Here is a 22605-nt window from a genome sequence, read left to right as displayed (position 1 = left end):
CACACACACACACACACACACACACACACACACACACACACAACTAGCTTTTGGCAGTGAAACAGGGAGGCAGCTCCCCCCGGCCCTCCTCAGAAGCTGCTCTTTTGGATCTCTCAAATCCTCAAACAATTTTGGAAGGCCAAGGAGTGCATCAGGAATGGGAGAAGAAACCCATTGTGCAAAGAGGAATCCACTTGCTAAAATAATGTCATTAAAGCCATAGAAGAACATTTTGTAAATAAAGGCACTAAAACAGTAAAATGAAGTTTCTTACAAAATTTTACTGAACAAATACAAGCGTTTTTGGTTTTGCACTTATCACGATACAATGGCATCTTGATTTTTTTATTTTTTGGCAATCGTAGGTGTTAAACCAGGGGCTTCAGTGTACACCTTTGGGAATTTGAGAAACTGCTGGAGATGCCATCACATAATGAGAGCCTAGCTAATCAAGGGTAGTGGAATGAGGAAGGAGAAAGCGCTGGCAGGAAGAAAGAAATACTTCCTGCTCCCTTCTCCCCCCAATCTTCTAGCACCCAGAGACCTGCCTCTTTGCTCATTCTCTTTTCTAATCTATTCCCAAACTTTGCCCTTGCTCTTTCTTTCCCACTCACCCCTTCTATCTTACTGTTTCTCCTGTTCTTGATTCTTAGCTTTTCTCTTTCCGTTCACTCTCACCCTTTGCCTTGCTTTCTTTCTCTGCTGATGTTTTTCACCTTTTTATTAATTTCTTTTCCTTTGCAGAAAGCAATGAAAAGTTCTGGAGGTGCCCATAGGTGCCAAATTGGGAACTCCCATTCTAATCTCTCCACACTTTGTATATCATTCAAATGGTTAATTTATTTTCTGTGACTGACCACCCAAATGCAATCTGTTCATTACAAAAAGGGACACATACTCCATTTCTCTACAGACAGATATTTGGGGCGCACATTGTTTTAATACTATATTATATTGAGAATGGCATCCATCCTGCATAACAAGAGTATCGCCCCTGGAGTAGGACAAAATCAGAGGAATCCATCCTTCTAGCATTTACAGACTGCTTATCATACTCAGTCTGGTCTTAAAAAGCCAAGCCAAGAGAAAGCCCATATATGTTTGCAGAACAAAGGTTGTGCAACCAGTGACTTCCTTCATTAGCAGCAGCACAAACAATAGTTGTTGCACATGGCACAGAAGAGGAATGTTGCTTGCGCAATGCGTGGGGCTGAATCCCTGGTGTGCCACCATGAACTTGGACTCAGGGTCACAACAAAGACTACAGTCTGGGGAGCCAAGCCCAGGGAATCCAATGGATTCCTGCCCCCAAAATGGATTCCCCACACATCTCTGTCGGGAACCATTACTTTCCTGCCTTCACTCAGTAGTTACGGAGAATCTAGATAATGTTCTCCAAAACAATGCATTCTGTTCCTCTGTTATCTTCCCATTTCTTCAAAATTGTAGTAGTAAAAATTTACCCATATTAGTGACCCAGGGCAGACAGACTTTGTAACGTTTGTAATGACATAGGGAAGAGATGATTCTTAAATGTTTGGAGATACAATTCTTTTTAGCCTTCATACAAAAAATAGCTAAAGGAAGAAATTCTCTTTTGGAAGATGGAAGCAAATGCAGTACAATGTCATCTATAGCCACAGGCTGTGGGTACATTCTCTCTAAGTCAGCTGTATTTAGTTTCCCCTGAAATCAATGAGAATCAAGCTGGTCATGATTTACTATTCATATCGATTTCAGTGGGACTCAAGTGTTAATAACTTAGTTTCTTATACCCTTATTTGAATTTAGACTAAGTACAATTCATTTTTGACCACAATTTACTCAATTTACAATTCCTGCAACCAAATGTAGACCTGAACACAGTGTGTGGCTGAAGACACTGGACTTCCAAGTTTGCAGTGTGATTTGTAAAACAAAATCTTTTTTGGCAGGGTGGGGGGATGCATACATCTGAAAAATGTACTTGACAAATGCATACTTTCAAAAATGTCCATAAATACACTTTAAAAACATTGTGTGGAGATTGTGTTGATTATCCAACTCTCGCACAATACTGTAATGGAATGAACAAATAATATTATTGCAATTATATCCCCCTGTATTATATCAATTTGGGAAGTGTGCTTAGGACTGCAAGCCAAATCTGTTCACACATTATCATTAGATAATAAATAGCATTCTTGAATAATTCATCCTATTCCTAAGAGTGGTTTTAAAAGCTCCGGTACATTTAAGTTATTGGTGGGTGCTTAGCTCATCTCCTAATCAAACTTCTCTTCTCCTGATCCTTTTCCTAAGCCTATTTTGAGCAGGCTCAGAACACCGGAGCACCTGGAAAAGCTTATTAACAACCTTCTTTGCCCCTCCTCACCCTCAAAGGGGGAGGCGAAGCCAGCAGGGAATGGCTTTCATGGCCTCACACCAAATATATGGGTAGTTCTAAGAGTGCTCAGGAAATCACCTTCCCCTGCCAGCAATGGGATTTGTAGTTCCAAGTTCTTGGTCCAGTTAATTGACTTCTGAAAACCCAGGTTCCATGCATCCCAGAAGCAACTGATGTTGGCTTCACCTGCAAGGTTTTTTTGGATCAGAGTTCCTTGAGCCCACAGTTTCAGAGTGGAGATGCTCTCACAAATTCAAGTAAAGAATTTTCTCAGCACATTCTCAAACTGCTTTCTCTTTTGAATAAAAAGAAACCCCAGATCAGTGAAGTTAGAAGTATAATTAATTAAGGAGCTACAGTAAGATTTGGTCTCAGCCTGCCTCCATATCCCAGCATCAAAATTATTTGGTTTTTGCTTGCTGAGTTGGATGTTGGGACACCTTTGTTGGAGAACACTTGTAAACTTTTAGAATGTAATTTACTGTGATGGGTTGAGAATTGCTATGATTATGGAGGTTTTAGCATCTTTTTGGTCAGAAATGTTCAGTAACCAAAGATATTTATAGACAGCCATCTGCTATTCCTTGCTACATCATGGAGTCATCTGTCATCCAAATATATACAGATTCGGGATACAGAAACTAATGATAAGCTCATGATAATGATTTTCAAACTTAAACTAGTTTATTAGGGATCAAAAGAGTAAAAGGAAGTTTCAAGCAAACCACAGATGGTTGAAAGATATTTTCACAAGTTAAACTAGCTATCTAAGGATACTGCTTTCATTTAGATGTAACATAATTTAAAGCATTTGAAGCTACAGCTGCTGGTCCTAAAATCTTTGTGTGTTCACGCATGCGCACCCTCCCCTTCCATTCTCCTCATTTTTCTCTTCTCTCCAGTATGGCATTTTCCTTATACTGGAAAGTTGTGGAGAAGGACATATTTTTTTAAAAGTATTCACATGTTGAGACAATGTAGCCCTTAGATTTCCACACTGACTGGCACAATGAGTAAATATACTTTATTTACATGGTTTTAAGCAGGTCCCAATAGTAACAGTATAATTTGATACTGTACATTAAGCATATAATTAGTCCAGTTGGGGAAATATGACTAAAATGAATACTTTGCAAAAGTGGCCTTACTGGTTATGGAAGTGATAATGTCTGTATATGTAAAAGCATAACAAAAACACAATATATCCTTCTCATTTTTAAGGAAGGAAATGGCCTTTGCTATTAGAAACCATTCTGGAATGTCTTAAAAATGAAGTCATAAATTCAATGAAGAAGTTTCGTTGGACGTATTACATTGTTGTTTTTACCACTGCTGAATTAAATTGCATTTCTTTTGCAGTCCTTAAAATACTTAGTGATATTAGTGGTATGAATGTAATACTGTTATAAAGATGTCTGTGTTAGAAAGCAGAATAAAAGGTTTCCTCCTGCATCATGGGGTAACTATCATCTTCCAGCTCATGTTTCGTACTGTAATTTACACATAAGTAGTCCTGGAGACATGTCCTTCTATGATATTGTCACAAACTGCCTAGTCTAAAAAGTCCCCAACAGCTTCCTGCCTTTTGATTTTTATTGTGCTATGTTTCCTATAAACTAAAACATTCTAATTGCCCAAAAATATCCCAGGATCTACACAGGAATATTTCAGTAGGATATTTTTATATCTCAAACAAAAGGTCCTAAGCATAGGAACCAAAGAAAGTTCACTGCTGATCATCTTGGTCTTAGCTTCTTAGCTAAACTCTCAGCAAAAGGAATTAAAACTGACTGGGAGAAAGCGTTGCTAAAGCTTTGTAAATTCAGTAGACCAAATTATTATTATGCAGAGAAAAGTTCAACAGGCCAAACACTGTTATGTTGACTCTATTGTTTCGCATAAACTCAGAAAGGATTAAACCTTGAATGACCTGTTCTTCCTGAGAGCTGAGCCATTCTTACATTAATCGAAACCTCCTAGAAGAAAATTTCAACAAGAATGCTTTTCATATACAGCATTTTCTCTGCCTGAAGCATTCTTATCTGGGATCAACAATGACCCCCAATGCAACTAGCTTTGTTGTTGCTGTTAATGTGGGGTAAAGATTAACAAAAGAGCTCCTTAGCCAGACAAATACACAAATTAATACATCCTGGCTCTCCTAATAATAGTTTTTGGGTTTCTCTTGATTTCGAGATTGTGGTTGTTTCCTAAAACATTTTCACCTCTTGTCTTTCTTTCTGTTTTCTGTGTTTCCTGAGAAAAAGCAGAATGCCATGTTAAGGCTGTTTAGCATTTCTGTTGTTCATCTGCATAACTGCTGCTTGCAGCTGTCCTTACTGTGGATTATTACATCATAAATTACGCCAAATTAAGTACCTTTGGAAATATCTCCATTGTAGTAAAACCCAGTAACTGATTTATTACTTTTTTTTGTTCTGGTTGCTTATCCAATTAGTTTAAGAGCACAATTCAAAGCGATTAAACCCAATGGGAGGTTTTTTTTAACTGACTTAAATAGGATGTTGATTTCCCCTTTGCATTATCTGCAATTTGGGGGTTCTTCTTTAAGTGTTAGACTTAAGTTGTGACAAGGGATTCTTCTCTAGATCTCAGCAAGGCAGCCTGCATGGATATTTGGATTATTGCCTTGACTGCCTTTTAAGATAATGGGTTGATCTTATTATTTTGCTACATGTTTAAAAATTAAAAAAAGAACGTTAAAAACTATGCTTTGCTTCATGGAGCTTCCAAAACTAGCTACATGCATATGCAGCATAAAGTCTGCAGACTGTATCACACTCATCAAAGGCTAATCCACACCACAGGAATGATTTACAAGTTCAGTGCAGTGTTGCCTGTTTACAAAATGCCTCCAAAATGAATGGTATATGTTCTATGTGAGAGAGTCAGAGAGGGGTACACTGGCCTGGTCATGCCCACCAGCGTGAAGGAAGACCCATATCCCAGCAGTAACACACCTGCTTTAAATGCAACTGGTCCCAGGTTCAACGCCCAGCTCTTCCAGGCTTGGCTGTCCGAAGCCGTGAGAAACCTCTGCTAGTCAGTGTTGATAGAACTGGACAAGATGAACCAGGACTCCGTGTAAAGGAGCTCCCTTTGTAGGAGCCCCTGGTACATGGCCCATTCATGATCTAACTCTTGGAAGGAAAAAGGTGCTCAAACCAGGATTGAAACCACTGTACAATCTTGCCTGCTAAACTATGACGCAATGTTGAGTATTCTAAAGGATTCTCTAACCTGTGCCTTTCATCACAAATGTAGCATGTTTTGTTAAATATTTTGATGTTAAGAAAATATTCTGCGTTGAAATCCATTTAGCCACAAACAAAACAGGCAGATCTTGCCAATGGAACTAAAAACTGACAAACAACAGATGCATTGGATGACTTTCCAGATTTTCTTTCCAAGAACCATTTATTTAGCCTGTCCATTAAAAGAGCACCTCCATCCTTACAGAAGATGGTAATTAATATGTATCTTTTCAGCTCTAAGGAGCAAAAAATCATGGGGATAAGAAAGAAAAATGTGCTTTTTCCATGAAAGACTTGATTCATTAGAATACTGAAGGGATTTGCATATACTATTTATGAGGAAGAAAAATAAAGTTTAAAGACTTTACATTCCAGTGACTGGTTGATAGCACCAAAAACCATAAAGAGATATATTAGCAGGATTACACTCCTGATTACATCTCATCCATTTACTACTGGTCTTAGTTAAGACCTCTTGGATCCTGAGATTATTTCTTCAGGAATGGTCTCCCTCAACCTCCTTAAAACCGGATTGGGGCCCTTCCCGCTTGCATGGAGGTGTTGAGTACCTTCCTAGCCTAGTAAATTCTTCCCTCACTACTGGATATCATATGCCATCAGGAACAAGAATGCAGTATGGAGAGCTTTAAACACAAGCAACTACTATTGTACTTCTTTCATATAAAGTGAGTCATGAGGGATGCGTAGGTGAAGCATCAGATTCGTCCAGGTATGTACAGAGAGATAGCTGTGCTTTTGTTCAAAATTATTTCTACAAAATAAAGATGGGAAGTCTGGTTGGCCATTTTTATTATACTAAAATTTCTTATTAACATTTTTATTATTTATTTACATATATTTATAAGCCACCTATAATTGCCAAGGCCTTCCTAGGCAATTACATGCCATCATCTCTGATCTATTGCAATCCTTCACCGTCGTGCCAGCTGTTGTAAATTCAAAGTTGTGGCTTCCTTTATGGAATTGATCCATCTCATAGTTGGTCTTTCTCATCTTCTGCCTTCAGTTGTCCCAAGCATTATTATCTTTTCCAATGAGTCTTGCCTTCTCATGATGTGCCTGAAGTACACCACCAGTTTCACCATTTTGCTTCAAAAGAAAGTGCTGATATGAGTTGATCATGGGCCCACCTGTTAATGTTTTTTCCAGTCCAGGGTATTCACAAAGCACTAAGTTGCAAAAGTTTCAATTTAATTCCTGTCAACTTTCTTCACTGTCCAGCTTTCAGACCCATACACAGTGATCAGGAATACAACAGTGTGGATGGTCTTGGCCTTGGTCTCCAGGGAAATGTCCTTACACTTGATTTCTTTTAATTCATTGTGGCTCTTCCAAGTCTCAGTCTTCTAATTTTTTGGCTGCAGTCTCCATTTAAATTGATCACTGAGCAAAGGTATGGAAAACCTTTCATCATTTCAATTTCTTCACTGCTGACATTAAAGTTTTACTAATCTTCTGTAGTCATAATTTTAATGTACACGTTCATCATGAGTCATTTCAATTTGTCACTGTTCTCTGCTGGTAATATGCTATCATCTGAATACTGAAACATATTATTGATGCATCTTCCACCATTTCCACTCCTTTCTCTGATCCTAATCCAGCTGTCCTTATGATGTTCTGCATACAGATTGAACAGATAGGGAGATAAAATACACCCTTATCTGATGCCTTTGCCTTCTGTTTCTCCATATTCTTGTCCACAATATGGGTTATGCATTAGGATAATCAAGTGCTGAAGTACAACATTTCCTTTCAACACTACCCCATTTCTCATAATCCACACAGTCAAAGGCTTTACTATAACGCATAGATTGATCTGCTTCTGAAATTCTTTGACAGGGTTCAGTAACCAATGTATATTTGTGATACCATCTCTAGCGCATCTTCCTTTCTGGAACCCAACTTGAACATCAGGCATTCTTGCTCCACATAGGGTCAAGTTCTTTATTGAAACACCTTGAGTATTACTTTGCTTGCACTGGAAATTAGTGCAATGGTCTTTCAGTTGATGCATTACTTAGTTGTGAAATATGTCAATGTTCTTGCTAAATCTTAGTGGTATAGTGCTCAAGAGTGTTGGACTGGGGCTCAGGAGATCTGGGTTCTAATCCCCACTCAACCATGAAGCCCACTGGGTTACTTTGGATGAGTCACAGACTGTCAGTCTAATCTACTTCACAGTGTAGTTGTTGTGGAGACAAAATGGAGAAGAGGCTCTTGTAAACCACCTTGGGTTCTTTGGAAGAGGAAAAAAGCAGGAAAGAAATGTAACGTAATAATTATCACCATCCCACCAAATCACCTCTAGGACAGTGCTATTATACAGCCTGTTTTTCCTGATCGTTAAGCAATAGACTTTAATATGTGAACAGTTCCACTCCGGGAACCAAACTTCTTTCTTTTTTGTTAACACCTCCATGTTTGAAACTTTGGGCTAGCAAGCCTGACCTATAATGTCCACAATTGTTTGCATGGTGGTGGACAAAGCTACTACTGGAACTTAGATCTTATTTATGCACTAATCTGAATTGAGTTCCAAACATTTAATGTCACTTAGGCTGAAACATACAGGGAACATGTACCATACTACTGTAAGTGAAACATATATGCATTAGAAAAATTGCTACAGCAATACCGAGTATGATTATATATAAGAAGTCCAAGAAACTGCAAAACTATTAAGTTGTTTCTATCTTAGTTACTTTCACCAGCTATGGAGAACACACATTTCTTTAATCATTAATCTGCTTTACACCAGTCAGACGTTACAGTAACAAACGCTTTTGTATTTCTCCTATCTTTTATTTGCCTGTGTGAATTTATGAACAAGAATATGACTGGCACAGTAATGGTGCTCACTGTAAGCCACATTCTACCCTAACTGATTGTGTTCTTTTTTTCTCTAAAAGTGGGTCCTTTTAGCCTCTCATGGTCATATGTGCTAAATAAAGAATAGTGAATTAAACCAGGTTGTAGTTTCAACAAGAAGAAAAAGTTGGCCAGGGTGTTAAGATGGAAACAAGAAAGAAAACAAGACGGACAAACCATAGAATGATAAATTCAATTAACTCCTCTTAGCAGAGGTTAAAAAATGTGATGCACTTACTTTAAATGTTACAGTAAAAAAACAACAAATCACTACAAGTGTGTATACTATCAATAAACTTCCCTCCATTATCTGACTGAGTGAAAAACTTGCATTGTACAAGAATCTGTTTAAGAAGTTACAAAGAGATATTCTGAATGTCTCTCTTTTCCGAAGTAAGTTGGATGCTTGCTTACATTCTGATAGATTAGTCCATGAAAGGCTAGACTAGACTAGAAACTACCTGAGGCAAGTACTGGAGGGAAAGAATTGCTACCTCATTCTTCAAGAAAAGAAAGGGTCATGCTGGTTTGCCAAAATGGTACGTTTATCTGTTAGGAATGGATCACAAATCTGTTCCATCTCAACTGGTCTCAAGAAGGGAAATTCAACAAGGAAAAGTCACCAAAAGAATTCTGACAAAATTTGAAAGTTGATTTCACTTAAAAAAATCATTTACCAGGACAGATTTACAAGTAATTATTGCAATATGATATAGAAAAGGAACAACTTAAAACACTTATGATAAATTGGATGCAGAATTTTGGAGAAAAAATATTCTTCCATCAATGGGAAACGTTAAGGACAAAAGAAATAGCATTTACAGCTAGCCAAGCAGTAAGGGAGAATTGGTACAACATGTTCTTTTCTTTGGTATATTACCCCTAAAGGTGGACAACAAGTATAATAGAAAGTGTTGGAAATGAAAAGAGGCGGAAGCCACTATTTACCATATGTAATAAGGTCAAAAATTTTGGAAAGTTATCTGCCCCACTGAGTTGTTTTTTTTTAAAGTAGTTTTACTTATTTTATGTTATGTCAAGCCACCTTTAAGTGAAAAGCCCTCTACATTTATCCACTCACTTCTCCTGGTATTTTTAGCAACTGAAACAGTTCTGTCCTGAAATCTGCATTTCTGATGCAGCTTGTCTTCAGAGAAATGCACAAATTATGTACATACTATGAAAATACATTGAGAAATGTGCACAAAACAGCATTTTAGCAATAGTACTTAGGAAAAAGTGTGCATTTAAGAAGGTTCAGAAAGACCATTTCTTAACATGTACATTACAAAAATGTACACAGACACAATTTTTAACATCACAATATCATGCAGAATAAGCTAACCTTAATATATTTAAAAATCTTAAGAAAACAAAGATCAACAGATTTGTCCATCCCTAGTTCCAATTTTTGAATTGAACAAGCTGCAGTAATTCAGCAGTGAGAATTATATATATGCCTGAGGTCATTTGCTCTATTAGTATGTCACCTAACTCAGGGAAATATTCTGATCTTAAACTCCAGCATATATTAAGCACTGTGGGTGGACAGATACCATATAAATTGGCATTGAAAATTCAATTACAAAAGGCAAAAAGTTATGGATGTATCTCATTTAGGGCAGTACAACTGAAACATCATACAATCCCTTATTATAGAACTATCCCTGAAGCAGCCAATTAATGAAAAATGTCAGAAAATTGTACTTGGTTAGCTGACCAGTATGGTGATAAGAATTATATTTTAAGAGTAATGGTGATTTTACCTATGGGATTACGTGTACCTATTTATAAGAATTGTGTTAGAGACTATAGCAGGTCTAAGATTTTCATATACATTAGAATCATATTTATTTAGTTTTCTCATTCAGACTTAATCCCCAAATGGCAATAACCTGCATAATAGATGCAAGAAAGAAAATCTAAGCAGATGGGATACATCTGTTCCTCCAGTATCATTGGATTTATTTGTGTTATGCTTACATTGAAACTTAAGTTAATGAGAACATTAATTCATAACAAGTGTAACAAGTAAAATTATGCTAGTGATTTTTAACTAAATAGTGGTAATAATAAGAAGGGAGGAATAGGTTTTGTATTAGAAGGTATAACAGTCATGATTTCCTTTCTTCCCAAGGTGAAATTGGTTCCCTTATTAACAGTTTACCTTCACATTACCTGATATGCTATAACAATGAACTCATGATTTGAGTTCATCTGACGAGGGTCAGGAACGCAGTAATTAACAAAGATGCTTTACCATACAGAGCTGCTTCTTCCTTTCTTGCAAAGGAATGATTGGGTGATCAAAGTATCTGCCTTATTGCATTTTGCGCAACCATAGCACATGGATTTGGAGTATTTTTCCAATTTGAATTACTTTTTGTTTCTAAATGCAGTCTAACCAAGATTATGATATCCATGATGACAGAAATGTATTCTAATACTTTCACTGGGGGAATGAGTTTCATATATGAAAGATAAGAGAACTTTACAGCTAAGGTGGAAAACCACTGACCTTCAGTGGAATTTCATACATCCTAACTCCATATGGATGGGAATGTATGAGAAATGCACATCTCATTTCACAATCCAAAACATGAGCTTTTGGGTAAGAGATGCTGGTAAATAACCACATTTGCTAACATGTTCTAAAAATGTGTGCTTCTTATATTTTAAGTACACATATTTTAAGTACACATTTTCATGCTTTAGTCAATAGAGGGAAAATACGCATTTAAAAAAATACATAGAGGAATTAACACCTTTTCCATTTGAAATCTGCCTTTTCCCCTCTTAAACAAGCTTAAGACAGGATAAAAATGAAAACAAGAGCAAGCTGAAACAAGCTTCAAAGTGATTTGGAGAGAAGTGAAGCAAACCTGAAAATCATTTACTCTCCTACACCTCTATATTTGGAGTTGTACAGAATGACATGAAGAGAAACAGAGAGAGATACAGTCACCCAGTGAGAAAGACAATCATAGGACATCGGGATGGAGACACAAAAGAAGCTCTAATGCTGAAAACTGTGCACTTTTGTTTTCATATCTGCCACCTGAAGTGGAGAATTCAGGAATTCACTCTGCCTCATGGAGGGACTGGACCTACTTTGCCCATGTGCATTTATCCTGGTTTCAATATAACCATACCATATTTTCAAAAGTACCATTGCACTGTAGAAAAGAAATGGAAAAAGTTACCTGCAGCCAAAGCCTATTGCCTTGAACAGTTCTGCCACTGGCAGTGCAGTGGAAAGTAGCAAACTGGCCGGCGTTCACTTCTACGCTCTGGACACGCAAAAAATGGGGTGTACTGGCTGTTGGGAATAAAATGGGAAGAGCAGAGAAAAATGATGTGATTAGTACCATACTCCTAAATGTCATATCTGAGCTGTTTTTAAAACAACTGCTGATTCTAACATTTTGTACAGCCACATTATACTGAAGGCCAACCCCCACCACTGCCCATGTGTTTTAAATTATTTGACTCTAATGGAACCTTGTAAGGCTGTTTTGCATTATTTTGTTCCTTTGTTACAAGAATCGAGAACATAATGAAAGAGAAAGGTGCTAGCTTATTGTTCCTACTGATCAAATTATCTTAGCTTACTAACCTTCTTATGTATTTATAAAGGTTATGCTGAAATCATTTTTATGTTTTGAACAGAACCATGAGAGATATTTACACTAGTTATTGTAGCAAGTTGCCAAGACAACTATTTTTTTAAAACTAGCTACTTTATATATAGTAAATGTGTCTTCATCCAATTGCATGATATACTACAGATGTTTTTAAATGCAAGAGATGCATGGTCTTATAAACAGGAGAAATCAATAAACATTCAAACATATTTATCAGCTACTGCATTCTGCTAGCCATTTTCACTTGGCTTACAAGAATGCTTAAGATATGACCCCGGACATATTAGGGTACAATCCTATTCATGCCTAGACAGAAGAAAGTCATATAACTCCTAGCATTGCTGGCTGAAACATGCAGGGACTTTTTTATGGTTTTTTCTGCCTAAACATACATCTGATTGCATGCTTAAGGTCTGGTGCGCCAGAGGATGCTAGTGGGAACCCAGTCCTGATATCCTGCGCTTGATTTTGCTGGACAAGTCCCTGGACTCCCCACAACGTGTGCAGGAAAAACCATGCCACCTGCCACTCTGAGAGCAGCGGTGCACCTTGGAGAGGGGGGAAAGGAGGAAGCTGGGGCCATCTACATACAGTGCTTCTTATCAGCAGTCTGGACTCTTTCCCTTTCTGGGCTTTAGCTTGGTGGGCAAAAATGGCTGCCTAGATAAAATGCTGGGGATGAGGTGCGGTAGAGACTGCCATGGAGACTGCAATTGTATTTGCATGTAATGCTGGTCCTTTACTGCTTACACTGGCTGCCAATTAAAGCCCAGGCCCAATTTAAGGTGCTGGTGATGACCTATAAAGCCTTAAATGGACCGGGTCCCAGATACCTGAAGGAGAGCCTCCTTCCCTTTACACCATCCCACCCCTTGAGGTCTGAGGAGGTCCTTCTTCCTCCTTGAAAGAGATTTGGAGGATGGTTACCCAGAAGAAGGCCTTCTCTGCAATGGTGCCCTGATTATGGAATACGCTCCCCAGAGAGGTATGCCTGGCAACAACGCTTCTTTTGGGCTCCAGGAGAAAACCTTTTGTTTTCTGGTTATTTTGATGTTTAACTGGGTTTAAAGTGTTTTATCTTATTGTATTACTGTATGCTGTGCCATTTTAATTTCTATTTTACTTGTTTGTTGTAAACCATCACAAGATGCTAGTAGAGGGATGGTCTATAAAAGCTTTAAGTAAATAAATAAGCAGGCAAGCAAAAATCCAGAGCATCCAGAGCAGGGCTGGCAGGATTGACTGCAAAATGAATGATCTGGGAAACTTAAAGAAATGTTCCCAACATCATCACCTGTTTTCCATAAACAACAGAAATGTAGAGTGGATGCCGGTCTTACTAAGGGTTTTTCCCACAGAAGGCTGCCACCACTCCCGGTCAAAGCACAGTACAGCTATTCTGTCCTTTCCTCCTCAGATATTTTAGGGCAAGAGAAAGGATGAACAACAGGAAGCAGAAAAATATGGGAAGTTCCCTAGAAGACATTAGCTCCCCCCCACACCCACCCCCGATCCTCACAAAACAAGGCAGAGTGATTTCTGATAAGAGCCTCATCTGAAAGCACCCTAAAGCCCTGCTGAACACAGCAGGATATACTTCCTACTAGATATGCATAGCATTGTGCTGCCAGGGCCATTCTACAAATTATGCTTCTGTGTAACTGGTAGGCACATTTGGAATCTTCTGCATGTGCTTGATGCAGATCAGAAGTGAACATGGAAGCAGTTCCTACAAGCAAAACCATGAAACTGGAAACATGCCAGTATAGATGTAGGTAAGCTTATTCATGAAGACTATACACGTAGTAAAGAGGGTCTGACAAAGCCAAACAATTCTTTGTCTGAAATGAAGTTAATACAGCTTATATCTTCCATGCAATACAGGTGAGATAATACAGAAAAGCACATTCTAGCCTCTCTGGAGCAGAGAAGACCAGTTCACACCAGAAACTCCCCCTGATCTTGACCTTGTTTGGTCAGTTGGTCTCTATTATCTTCCTTCCCTTTTTGCACACCTTGTTCCTTATTTTGACTACCTAAGGTCTCAAGTCATCTGCTACATGACTTTCACATACTTAAACCATGAAAGCTGTTTGCTTTATCATGTTGTGCATGTTTTCCATAATGGACACCATGGTGGGTACGGTCAGTCTCAAAATATAAAATCCCATTCCCTAGAAAGCAAAATGGTGAGGTTACATTAAAAGTAATCTGCCTAAGATACAGTTGGGACTCTAAGTTTCAAAATACTCTTTTCCGCCCAAACACCACAAAAAAGTTCCCATCGGTGTTAGTAAGAAGTGTGTGTGTTTGTTTTTCATTTCAAAAAGCCGTCGTGTGTGGAATGAGTGATTCCCTATATGACTGGAGCTGGAATGGAATAGGTAAGCCTGATTTCAGGTGGCAATCCCCTACTTTCAATTATATAAGCAAAGATCAAGATGCAGTGAGATGCTGCTTGGTCTTCACTGGCTCTGCTGACACCATTTGAAATCATCTTTCTCAGTCCTTGAAGACCAAACATGTGAGGAAAGGAGCACTCTAGTCCCACTCCATTCTTGTGTGTCTCTTCTGTTCTGCATTGTGGAGAACAACTGTGTGAAATGAAGTGACCCCTGTATAATGATCCAGGACATAAGATTTTTTAAGGTTCTTAATTGTATGGAGAATCTCCATGGATGCAAGAGGTTATTCTCCTCTTCATGAATTCAGGATGCAAAACGGTAGCCAGGTTGTCAACACAAATGCCACTCCTGTTACTTGAAGTAGCAGAAGAAGCAACCCAAAAGTAAACAACAAACAAACCACGCTTAGGAAAAAAAGAAAACGACAATGCTACTGCCACTGCTGACCCTGAGAATCTGTTGGGAGTTTCTTCTCTCTCTGGAGAAACTGGATGAAATAGTCTATACCACAAATGCAGTACAAAATTTTGAGTCCACTGCATTGAGCGGCTATTGTTAATACCCACCGCTCTGCTTTGAACACAATGATTTCAGCTTCTAAATAGACTGGTAAGGTATAGTTTATAGCACCTTGTTTATTTTTACAGTCATCTATTTGCACTCTAGAGATAAAGCATCTATAGTTAGTTAATTCGGATATTATACCATACTACAATTAACATGATTCATGATATGAAAACCTACCATAAAACATTGTTTCAAAATTTAATCTGCTAGCCAACTGTAAACCATTGTAAATTGCAACTTCATAATTAAGTTTCTTTATATATGGCTTGACATACTGACATTTACCAGAAATTCTAGGGTACTGGACGGAAGTGTCAAAAGACGTTGACAAGTCCACCACACAATTCACAAATGATGAACTGTAGCAGAACTTTTCACTACTATTTAGTGACTGGAGCCTGAAAAGATATACTTGGTTGTGTAGAATGGGAGGGAATACTGGTTTTAATGAGTAAAAGAAAAAAGAAACTCACCATGGGAGTTTTCAGATGCTAAAAAAATAACTGTTCTATGCTTAACTGGCATAAGTATTGGGCAGTTATTATTTGAAACAACCTTTTCATGATGAAATCGCATTGTATTTTTCCCTTCCTGCCAGTAATAGGATGCAGTGCTAGCTTGCGCTTGCTCACAGCGCAGAGGCAGTACATATGAGAGCTGGCATGAAAAACTTGGCATCCCTTGAAAAGCAGATCTCATATGGAAGCAGAGCCAGTTAAGACTTCTGCTGTGACCCCTGAGAGCAGCTTTTAATTAGAGGATCAACTGATACAATTGGTCAAATAATACTGCTTCATAAACATTTTAACTCAGTTGAATAGCCCTAGCAAGGTCTCCCCGCCCCCCAACAATTTTAGATAACTTGCAATTGAATCTTCACTGCAACATTTCCAGTTTTCTAAACAACTCAACAGGCCCTCTCTCATGTACTTCAGGAGTTTCAAAGAATAGTTATGCCACATATATTCCATCTGTGTCCCAAATAATTTAAAAATGTAATGCTTAGTCACTTACTACATGGATGTCCTAAAACCTTCACATCATCAATAGCCATGTATCCTTGGTGACCTGACGTGATCACTTCAAAAACAACCTGAAATATGAAAAGGGAAAATGTTACCAGCTCAGTTGGTAGAATTTAAAAAAAAACTTTTCAAATATCATTGTAACAATACTACAAGTATTTGTTTAATCCACATGCAAACAAATCACAAAATAGTACGAAGTCCTAGCAAACAACAGAAAATGAGATAGTGGATCCAGATAGATGAGCATCAGCTAATTTACTCTTGCTCGTATAGCTGTAGATACATTTATAGATACAGCTCTTTTGGCTGTGTTCTCTCATTCCATTTACTATGTACTTACATTTTTGACAACTAAATAATATAAATAAAGCAGATACATTGGTTGCAGTAATGGGACAGCCTTTCATATGATGTCCTTATATCTCATTAAGGGAGTTTGTAAGAGCCAGTCCTCTAAGTTTTGTCAAGAAAGTGGTTTTACATCACTGTAGAGATTTTGCAACAGGTCAAACATCCATATCATAGGAAATGTGTGCTAGGAGTTTAGATGAGTATATTTGTTACATGAACATCGTTACAGAAGATGACAGAAAAACTTCTGAACAAGGAGGGAAGCAAAGTTACCTATATATACTCAAGAGGTCAAAAAGCATAACTCCAGGTAAAGGAATGTATGAACAGATTCAAGATCGGCTAAGGAGCCTTAAATACATTCAAAACAGCTTTAGTTAGAACAATCCGAAATAGTTCTAGAAGTATATTAGAAAGTTAGCTATAAATATAATCTCTTTTTAAGCATAAGATGTAACTTATTAGATGGGTATTGTCTGCATGTTAGAATTCTGACATGTGATATATCAGAAGGAAAAACATGAAAGTTCATGCAGAAAATAATGAGAACAATTTGCAGGAAGTTTAAGAGGCTCTAAATAGGAATTCAGGATGCAGTCATATCTTTTCCGATACTCCAGTGTTGGAGTGCTAACTTGCTTCAGGAACCATAAGAAGTCAGTCAAGTCTGCTCAGGCTTAGACACAATCTCCAAAGCCTTAACCTCTGATTTGTTTATATACAGGTAATCAGATAAGGTAATCAGATGTTAAATTGAACTGATAGAAACCTGTATCTCAGCTCCTACTTCACGCTAGGATAAGTGGTAATATAATCAACTATATCATTGCTGGATAGAATATGTACGATCACACAGAAATATGTACAAAATAATGTTTGTGATTTTCCTTTCCTAAGCAGAAATGCAGATTAGCAGTAACAGATAAGTATTCTCAATATAATAACAAATCTCATAGCTGATCTGCTTTTGTGGGCAAGTGTGCAATAATTTTAATATTCAGAGTTGGATATTGGGAGTAGGAGGCACTGTTTTGCTCTTTGCTCTTTGCTCACTGTTCTGCTCCTACCTCAACGGCCGATTCCAGAAGGTGGTGCTGGGGAACTATGGCTCTGCGCCATGGCAGCTATGCCATGGAGTACCGCAGGGCTCCATTTTGTCCCCTTTGCTGTTTAACGTCTACATGAAACCGCTGGGAGAGGTCATCAGGAGGTGTGGGCTGCGGAATCATCAGTACGCTGATGATACCCAGCTCTACCTCTCGTTTTCCACCAATCCAGGTGAGGCAGTGGCTGTACTGCACTGGCGCCTGGCTGAGGTAATGGGCTGGATGAGGGCCAATAAACTGAAGCTCAATCCAGGCAAGACGGAGCTTGATGGGTGGTTCAGGCTCCTGGGTAGGTGACTTGGACCTTGTCCTGAATGGAGTTGCACTCCCTCTAAAGGACAGGGTCCGCAGCTTGGGATTGCTCCTCGATCCAGAGCTGTCTTTGGAAGCTCAAGTGACTGCAGTGGCGAGGAGCGCTTTCCTTCAGCTTCGGCTAATCCATCAGCTGCATCCCTACCTGGAGGCCGATTGCCTAGCAACAGTGACACATGCATTGGTTACTTCCCGATTGGACTTCTGTAACACGCTCTACATGGGGCTGCCCTTGAAGACAGTCTGGATACTTCAATTGGTGCAAAATAGAGCAGCCAGGTTGCTGACAGGGACTGGGTGTTATTCTCACATAACCCCAGTCCTCTACCAGCTTCACTGGCTGCCCATCGAAGTCCAGGCTCAATTCTAGGTGCTGGTTATCACCTACAAAGCCCTTAACAGCTTGGGACCTGGATATCTAAAGGAACGCCTGTGTCCATATTTGCCCTCCCGCCCCCTGAGATCGGCAGCAGATGCCCTCCTCCGGGAACCCTCTGTGAAAGACATTAGGAGACTAAGTACCCGGAGGAGGGCTTTCTCTGCGGTGGCGCCCAACCTATGGAATGCACTCCCCAGAGAGGTCCGACTGGCACCGTCGTTATTTGTTTTTCAGCGCCATGCCAAGACCTTTTTATTTAAACAACATTTTAACAACTTTTAATATTATTTATTGGTTTTAATTTTACAGTCAGGGTGAATCTGGATTTTATGTGCATTATTTATATGCTTTGTTTATTTATTGTATGGAAGCCGTCCCGAGGCTCACGCGAATGGGACGGCATACAAAAACTCCAAATAAATAAATAAATGTTACATTTATTAGGTCTAACCAAAATACCACAAGAATGCGAGTTCTCAGCTTTTCCAAAATTCTGATGAAACTAGGTGGCCCAAAATTCAGAAGGTGGATATAGAAATGGGAAAGCCCAAACATTTGTCCATGTGCTACAGCCATGAGATCAATAGTTTGGACCTGGTCTCAAAATGAAGATTTGTAGACTGAATAAATCACGGGAAGGTACTGCAATCAGATAACACCTAGCAATGCATTCTCTTAACAAGAGAAGCAATGGCTGATCTTCATTTCTGAAAACATGAAGGTTGGCTGCTGCTCAGGTATGTCCCTTGTCTACAAGAGATTTCAGAGTCAACAAAAAAAGAACAGTTCAGAGAAACAGCAAACTTTCCATTAGCAAAGCTGGAGAACGATTTCATTTTCACTAAGTAAAGAAGTTAATCAACTGAAGCCAAATTCTGAGTACAGAGGTGCAGAACCTTTCTCAGGAGGAGGGCCAAATTTCAATTCACTGAAACTGTTGGTGGCTGCGGAAAACCCCAAGTTAAAAGAGGCAGGACTAAAAAAAAACAGAATTACCAGCAAGCTTTTGCTTAAATCTGTAGTAAGCTTTAGGTAGAGGCATTTTTTCCCTCAGACTGTGGGGAAAAAAGCTCTGCAAAAGGTAGGAAACAATCGAACGCTCAGTTGGAGTTCTGGGGAAGGGCATGGACTAGAGGAATTGACATGGCTTTCTCTGGAATCATGGAGGACCAGCTTTTGGGCTAGACATGCATTTCTGCACGCGGTTGGAGGGAATATAGCCCTCATGGAAAGTTCCTCTATTGGTGGTAGAAAAACATCTTTCTGTTGTGATAGATTATATCTTGAAGGATATGGTATTTTTCTAGAGCACATAAAATAGGAAGATAACCATCTCGATCAATGAGAAACAAATCCAAAATCTAAAGCTAGGCAATACCTTCATAAGAACCAACCAAAGTGCCATAAAAGCATGCAAACTTTTAGCTGAAAATACTATTATTTTGCAGCTGATATCGTCAGCAGTATTGAAAAGTAATTTCACACTGCTGTTCAACAAATCTCAGTAGCTGATTTAAAAGCATTTGCATATTCAAGAATTATTTCCATCACTGTCAATTAATTTTGCCCCTGACAAGATCAGCACCTAGTGAAATGTAATAGATTATATTGAACTATGATGTCATATTGCTGACTGAATGCTCTCAACCTGGGTAATTCAGTTATATGGCAAATAAGAAGCCCTAACCTTGTAAACATGTTGCTGCCACTGCAGCTGTGATTGCATATAATGGTAAACCATAGGTTCATGGTTTCAGTCACAAATTGCCTCCCCAACCACCAGTTCAACAAGCTTGTTTTCCCCATTCCTAGTTCTTTTCTGCCCAGTGCTTCCACCAGCATCTCCGCAGGCTCTACATCTAGCATGATCTGACTGATAATCCAGAAAGATATAGGATTATCAATAGGACGCTCTATGCCAACTGCTGTTCGTTCTCCTGCACTGACTCACGTTTACCCTTCCCTGTACTGAAAGGTCTTACAGTCATGAGATGCTAACTTCAGTTAGAAAGCCTGTCTCTATTGCTTCTGCTAGCCAGGGCAGTCTAGCAGATGTGGAATCACTGGGGTGCTTAAGCTGCTTTTAACCAGGATGCCTCTCTTCCTGGGTAGATGGGCTGATATCTGGCCTTTGCATGCCTACATGGATTTAAGAAGGCATCATTAATGCCCAAGGATGGTTGGAACAGTCATGGGGCTACCAGTGAATGGTGGATGTTCTGGTGGAGTGCCAATCTTTCCACTCCCAACTAGGCACCAAATAGGGAAACTTTGCTTTTATCTGTATGAAAGCTCGGGTAGAGTGCTGTTGGTAAGGACCCCAGGGTGTGTGCTGTATGTGGCCATAACCTTGTGAGTGGCCTGCACTTTTCTTCTAAAACAGATGATGCTGTCTTCTTGGATGATGCTATTGTCTTCGTTGCTTGACCAAGAAAGCTGAGCTCCCACTCCTGTTATTGGATGCAGCATCTTTCCTGTCCAAGGGGTTATCAGGTTGTCCAAGAGGGCACTGATCTGCCATTCTATTCCTGAATGCTTTCAGTGGTGACCAGAACTGGATTATCCATTTGTCACAATAGGCACAGTGTCTAAGCCATAGAAAATGCCCTAGGCCTACAAAAAGGTTTGGGATATTCAAAAAGACTGAGTTCAATTAAAGAAAATTATCATTTGATTTAGCAGTTTAATCATACAGGTATAATATGTCTTAATTAAATGTAAATTACTGCAGGCCCATGACAATTGTAAAAACAACAACCCATAGCAATATATGCTAATTTAATGGGTAGGAAGTAAATGGAGGGGAATTCTGCATAAATTTAAAGACTAAGAAGCAAATGAGGGAGGGGACTTGCACACCTGCATTGTGCAGTAACTGTAGAAGCAAGTGCTCTGAAAAGCAAACGTGAAAAAGTATTGCGTCAGAACTAATATCACTCCTTTCTGGAATAGGTGGAGATGCAGGATATCACTGAAAAGGTTGAAGGCACCTAGTAGTGTTAAAAAAGCAATATCGCATTATCAAAGGGAAGACATTGCCTGCTCTTCTCTTTTGGTACCCCTTCATTTGCTGTTCTTCCCTTTTTAGTGCTTTTCAATTGACAGCTCAGCAACTGGGCCCTAGAAAATGTGAGCAAGTTAGCCTATACACAGGATTGTCTTGTCATTTTCCATGCATGTTGCTTATGCCACTTCACCATTCCCTTTGATATTCCTTTCGTCTAGCCAAGACTACACAGCCATAAGAGGACATTTGCAAACTTGTGAAAGAATGGCAAATAAAATATGGATGTATTTATTTAATTGTCTCAGTCTGAGAAAAGGTCGTATTTCCAGGTCCTGAAATTTCAAAAAGTGGTGAATGAGACACAGCAGCAATAGGAGCCATCTTCCAGGAAGGACACTGGAATTCCAACTGGGTGGAAGAGAGAGAAGAACAAGCCATGGTGAGCCGCGTAATTGATCTGAAGGGTGGTTTAGTGGGTCATGTAAACCCACACACTGTATGACTAAGAAATTTAAATTTCTTTTGCAAGTGCACGAACATAGATTGTAGATTCTTGTAACACAGGTTGTCCAATGACTTGATGGTTAAACAGTTTACCCATGAGAATCATGGTTTGTTGTTTTGTTTGATACGAACACAGTTGTGGGGAAAAAGCCATCTGCTAGACTGAATGAGGAAAAGAGGGTTTTGACCATTTTCTCCATGCACTAGATCAGGGGTGGTCAAACTTTTTCAACAGGGGGCCAGTTGAAAGGTGGCAGCAGTGGGCGCACTCGGTGGGGGGGGCAGGTATGCTCAAGGGAGACTGGCACGATCACGGGGCGAGGCAGCAGCTTGCTCGGAGATCGTTTTCTCTGAGTGAGTCCAAAACTTCTGAGGCGGGCCAGATCTGTGGGCCATAGTTTGAGGACCCATGCACTAGATGATGCTGGTGGATAAATGCTCCATTTCCTTTGTGATTATACTTCCATATTCCACAGGGCTATATCTCCCCACCCCCCACTCTCACTATCTACTTGCAAACATCGGGTGATCTAATTGAGACATGGAATACAGTGTCATCAATATACCAACACCCCCCAGTGGTCTCTTTCATCAACTGCAGATGAGGTAGGAGATGGTCATAACCACTGTCTGGTACATGGTAGATTTTTGACCATGGGCAGTTTAGAAATGTCGTAAATAAGCCTAGCCTGCTCCTCCCCCAAGAATGTTGCTTTCCTCTGAAGTTGGGAGTGGGGGTAGGATATAGG

The 22605-nt window shown here is 39.2% G+C and overlaps 1 protein-coding gene across 19 annotated transcripts in view; it reads right to left on the bottom strand.

The window, feature by feature from the left end:
- The window catches only part of PTPRM (protein tyrosine phosphatase receptor type M), a 504993-nt gene that overhangs the window by 303687 nt on the left and 178701 nt on the right, over positions 1-22605 (bottom strand). For all 19 annotated transcript variants that reach the window (XM_044426600.1, XM_044426602.1, XM_044426601.1 and 16 more), the window contains exons 4-5: positions 16184-16262; positions 11757-11872 (exon numbers count right to left, since the gene is read on the bottom strand). In XM_044426600.1, the coding sequence (XP_044282535.1) occupies positions 11757-11872; positions 16184-16262 (195 nt within the window). The remainder of the gene's footprint in view (positions 1-11756; positions 11873-16183; positions 16263-22605) is intronic.

This window comes from Varanus komodoensis, unplaced genomic scaffold, assembly GCF_004798865.1.
Source record: "Varanus komodoensis strain SLA01 unplaced genomic scaffold, ASM479886v1 scaffold17, whole genome shotgun sequence".
NCBI classification, from domain to species: domain Eukaryota; kingdom Metazoa; phylum Chordata; class Lepidosauria; order Squamata; family Varanidae; genus Varanus; species Varanus komodoensis.
The sequence above is the reverse complement of the archived record's forward strand: the minus strand, read 5'-3'. Positions and strand labels throughout refer to the sequence as shown.